Here is a 3,848-nt window from a genome sequence, read left to right as displayed (position 1 = left end):
CCGTTTTCATAGTTTTCTCAGTCGCTTAATCATATGATTTTTCTTCTATTGTTGAATATTAAGGGAAGAAAGATTCTATTAATTATTTGCATAATTTGAGTGTGAAATACGGTGCCATAAAAGAGCGTGCAGTTACGAAGTAGATTTGCCATCTTTAATGGTTTTATGAAATCATGGGGTTTATTAATGGTCATGTGATCTCTCAGTTGTGGCACCCTAAAAATGAAAATCTAAGCACATGTGGCGCTCTCGGATCCACAATTTTAAGCATACTACAAGGGAAATAACACTATTTGAGGGTACGCGAAAGGGCGCCAGAATAAAGAATAGTATAACGTAGATATTTCCGTGATTTAACTGATTATTCGATTAAACTGAAACTTCTTTTCGAAAAAATCCCCTTGTTATGTCTGAAACTCTTTTTTCCTTATCAGTTCGATAATCGATTTGCATCGGCGTTCGGTTTCGATTCTGGGCTAATATTTATTTTTATCTTTTGAGCTTCTGTTGATAACTTTATCGAACTGAAACTTTTCAATCGCAAAGATGTTTTTAGCAGTTCGGTTATAGTTTGTTATTTTCGTTTAGTTTTAGTTTGAAATTGTTACATCTGTATAAAATAAGCTCGCTTTTGCTAGTCAAGGCCAGATTAGAAATATTCCGTGCATATTAAACGTAAGGGACTTGATCGTTCTTTAGCTTTTGTACTTGAAAAGTAAACAATCCTATTATAGATAATGGATATGGCAGAGGAAATTGTTGATCCTTTAATTTCTGGACAATGTATGAACAACGATGATATAAGATTTTTTTCGTTTTATTATAAATCTATTAAACGACTGCTGGATATCGACAACAAAGTAAACGTTTCATACCTTAACAGATATTTTAAGATATTCAGTGAATATTACGACTTTTGGTGCCAAGTGAAACCGAATCTTCAAACGTATGCTGACAATATCATAAAACTACTAAAAGACTCTTTATATTATAGATGGGCTTTTGTTTATAAAAACGCTACATTGTTATCAAGTGCTGTTGCATTTCACTTTCGAAATATCTATAAACAATCGCCGAAGAATATTAAAAGACTGGTGAAGAAAAGGCTTGTGAAGATATGCTCACTTGGTGGTGGTTCGGCATCAGATATTGTCGCAATTGTCACAGTTCTGGAATCAATTGCTTTGGAAAGTGATATTGAATTGGACTTCCGAGTCACGATCATAGAGTCAGATGAACGATGGAAAATCACATGCCTCATAATTCTAAGTTGTTTGAAAGCATTTCATAAGGCAACATGGAAGATCACTTTCATTCATGGCAATCTTGCAAAGGAAGATTCTTGGATTCCAAACTGTTGCAAAGCCATTCAAGAGGCTGATATTATAACCATGGTAAGATTTATCTCAACATGTAACCTCGTGGAAAAGAATATAAAAGTAAGTATTACTCAATTAAAAAAAACATATTACATTTGATATAGTTTATTAGCCCATTAAGATTTGATTTAGATAATTTGCACCGCATCTTGGCGAAGTGTTTCTGAATTGAAAAGTGACATTTTATAACAATATTTATGGCTGATAAATATGATTATTCTCTTTAAAAATATTATTTTCAGCTTATGATTTCTTAAAAATTCATCAAGCCAATATAATTAATGTGATTATCATACATAATTTTTTTATTAATATTGATATTTATTCATAGAAATTACTTCATCCAGTCATAAAAGTTTTATTTAGTACACTTGACATACTTTTTGATTACTTTCGCTTTGACAGAAAGTGACATATGATAGTTGTCAGTAGTCATCCCTTTTTTTTCCTTTCACCATAGGATAACCCCAAGCATATTACCTATTTTATTGACTATCAGTTGAATTGGTAAACATGGGAAGACAAGTTCACTATTGATGGGTTGGGTCGTATTACATAAAAATGCCCTGTAGGAATGGAAAATAAGACGTATTTATGTAAGCAATCATCAATTTAAAACTAGCATGTTATGTTGTGTAATGATTGTTCTCCAACAGAATAGGCAACATGTGTTCTAATCATTTGGAATTTCTTCAGTAGAAGAAAGTACAAATGTTTCTTTTATTGAAGGTTTGCACATAAATTTGTAGATGGAACACTTGCCACCACTCCCCCAGTACAAAAAAGATAAATCAGTTCAACCAACTAATTACTAATTATTATGGTGTCTTGCCCATGAAGCTTTCATTTTCATTTAGAAACAGTACTCATTAACGTCATTTAAATAGTTGGTAATTAGTCATTTGTATTCTTTTCTGGCTTAAATTCATTAATAATTTCAATAGAATATTACTAATTAATTATAAAACTTGTTTTTGACAGTTATTATTCAGTTTACTTTGTACAATTAACTCTTTGTAATGGCTGCAAAATTTTACGGATGCCTTGTATATTATAGAACTGAAAATATCATCAAGAACATGCTATTTAATGATTGAAATACTTTCAACGCTTGTTTTATGTTAAATTAAAAAAAACAACAACACTTGTTCTTGATACATATTATTGAGTTTACATTGTACAATTGTCTCTTTGTAATGGCTGCAAAAGTTCACGGATTCCTTGAATATTATATAACTGAATAATATCCATGAAGAACATGCTATTTAATGATTGCAATACTTTCAATGCTTGTTTTATGTTAAACTAAAAAGAAAAACACTTATGCTTGATACGTATTATTGAATTTACATTGTACAATTACCTCTTTGTAATGGCTGCAAAAGTTCACTGATACCTTGTATAGTAATGAGTATTAAATCAAAGTTTATTTATTAACAATGCATGTTTTGTTTCAGGATATTTGTGAGAGGATGCAACCTCGAACATTGCTTTTCGTTCTTGACCATCCTATTAAAGAAGTAATCGACCTCTCTTTTGGAGTAACTGATTCGAATGATTTTGAATTAATTTACAATGAATTATGGGAGTTTCATCCACTAGACATTGAAGCGGTGAAGCATTTTCAAACTTTATTCCAAAAACACTTTGGAGATCAGAAGCATTTCAGACTAAATACTTCTTTTAATTTGTTTGTAAGCGTGTGGATAAAGACATCAACAGAATCACATAGGAAATACGAGGATAAGATAAAATGCATATTCCGAAATAATGTGGAAAAATATAATCCAAGGCAGAGCTCTTTGAGTTCAAATGCTGTAACGAAGTGGAAAAATTTGTTTACGAAGCAGAAAGAAGCAGCTGGCTGGAATGCAAAGGGTATCAGGAAATTTGTGCAGGTGGGAAAAGAAAAAAGAAATTGTCTGCTAGTGGAATTAATTGATGAAAAGAAAAAATTAGATATACTACAAAATGATCTTTTAAGCAAATTACTGTCACTGGATAAAGAGAAAAAAGAATTAAAAGAAATAGATGAAGAATCTTTAAAAAAGTATTTAATCCAAAAAAGCAATTACTCATTCAAGAAGAGAACTGTATATTATTCTTCATTTCACTAAAATAAGTGTTATTATGTGATAGAAAAAAAATCGAATCTTCAAGGTAATTTGTAAATGTATATGAATTCAATTAAGTATTTATATTAAACAAATTTGTAGCTTTAAATGTATTGATATCATTTATTAACGGTATATGTATATACATAAATTTTAATTAATCTTTTGGATTTTTTTTTTGTTTGTGATCAATCATTCTTTATTTTTATTATAATTTAATTTTTTATACTCCATTCAAATAAATGTTATTTTTAAATTTTGAAAGATGCTTTTGTTTTTTAATTTTATAATTATATTTAATTATTCCAGAATTTTATTTTAAATATATTTAAAGAAATTTATACTCAATTTATCA

At 29.5% G+C, this 3,848-nt stretch overlaps 1 protein-coding gene across 1 annotated transcript; it reads left to right on the top strand.

Moving 5' to 3' along the window:
* The first annotated feature begins 583 nt into the window (after positions 1-583).
* LOC129984541 (uncharacterized) lies at positions 584-3,612 on the top strand. The gene is made up of 2 exons (XM_056094447.1): positions 584-1,439; positions 2,837-3,612. The coding sequence occupies exons 1-2, from the start codon at positions 738-740 to the stop codon at positions 3,494-3,496; spliced, it is 1,362 nt and encodes a 453-aa protein (XP_055950422.1). The 5' UTR covers positions 584-737; the 3' UTR covers positions 3,497-3,612.
* Positions 3,613-3,848: the final 236 nt, after the last annotated feature.

This window comes from Argiope bruennichi, chromosome 9 (assembly GCF_947563725.1).
Source record: "Argiope bruennichi chromosome 9, qqArgBrue1.1, whole genome shotgun sequence".
In the NCBI taxonomy this organism is placed as follows: Eukaryota; Metazoa; Arthropoda; class Arachnida; order Araneae; family Araneidae; genus Argiope; species Argiope bruennichi.
The sequence above is the reverse complement of the archived record's forward strand: the minus strand, read 5'-3'. Positions and strand labels throughout refer to the sequence as shown.

Bases quoted from the DNA above. Each gene is read 5' to 3' on its own strand.
- LOC129984541 (XM_056094447.1), top strand. From the start codon at position 738: ATGGATATGGCAGAGGAAATTGTTGATCCTTTAATTTCTGGACAATGT. The intron at 1,440-2,836 runs GTAAGTATTACT...GTTTTGTTTCAG, and splicing joins TCGTGGAAAAGAATATAAAA to GATATTTGTGAGAGGATGCA.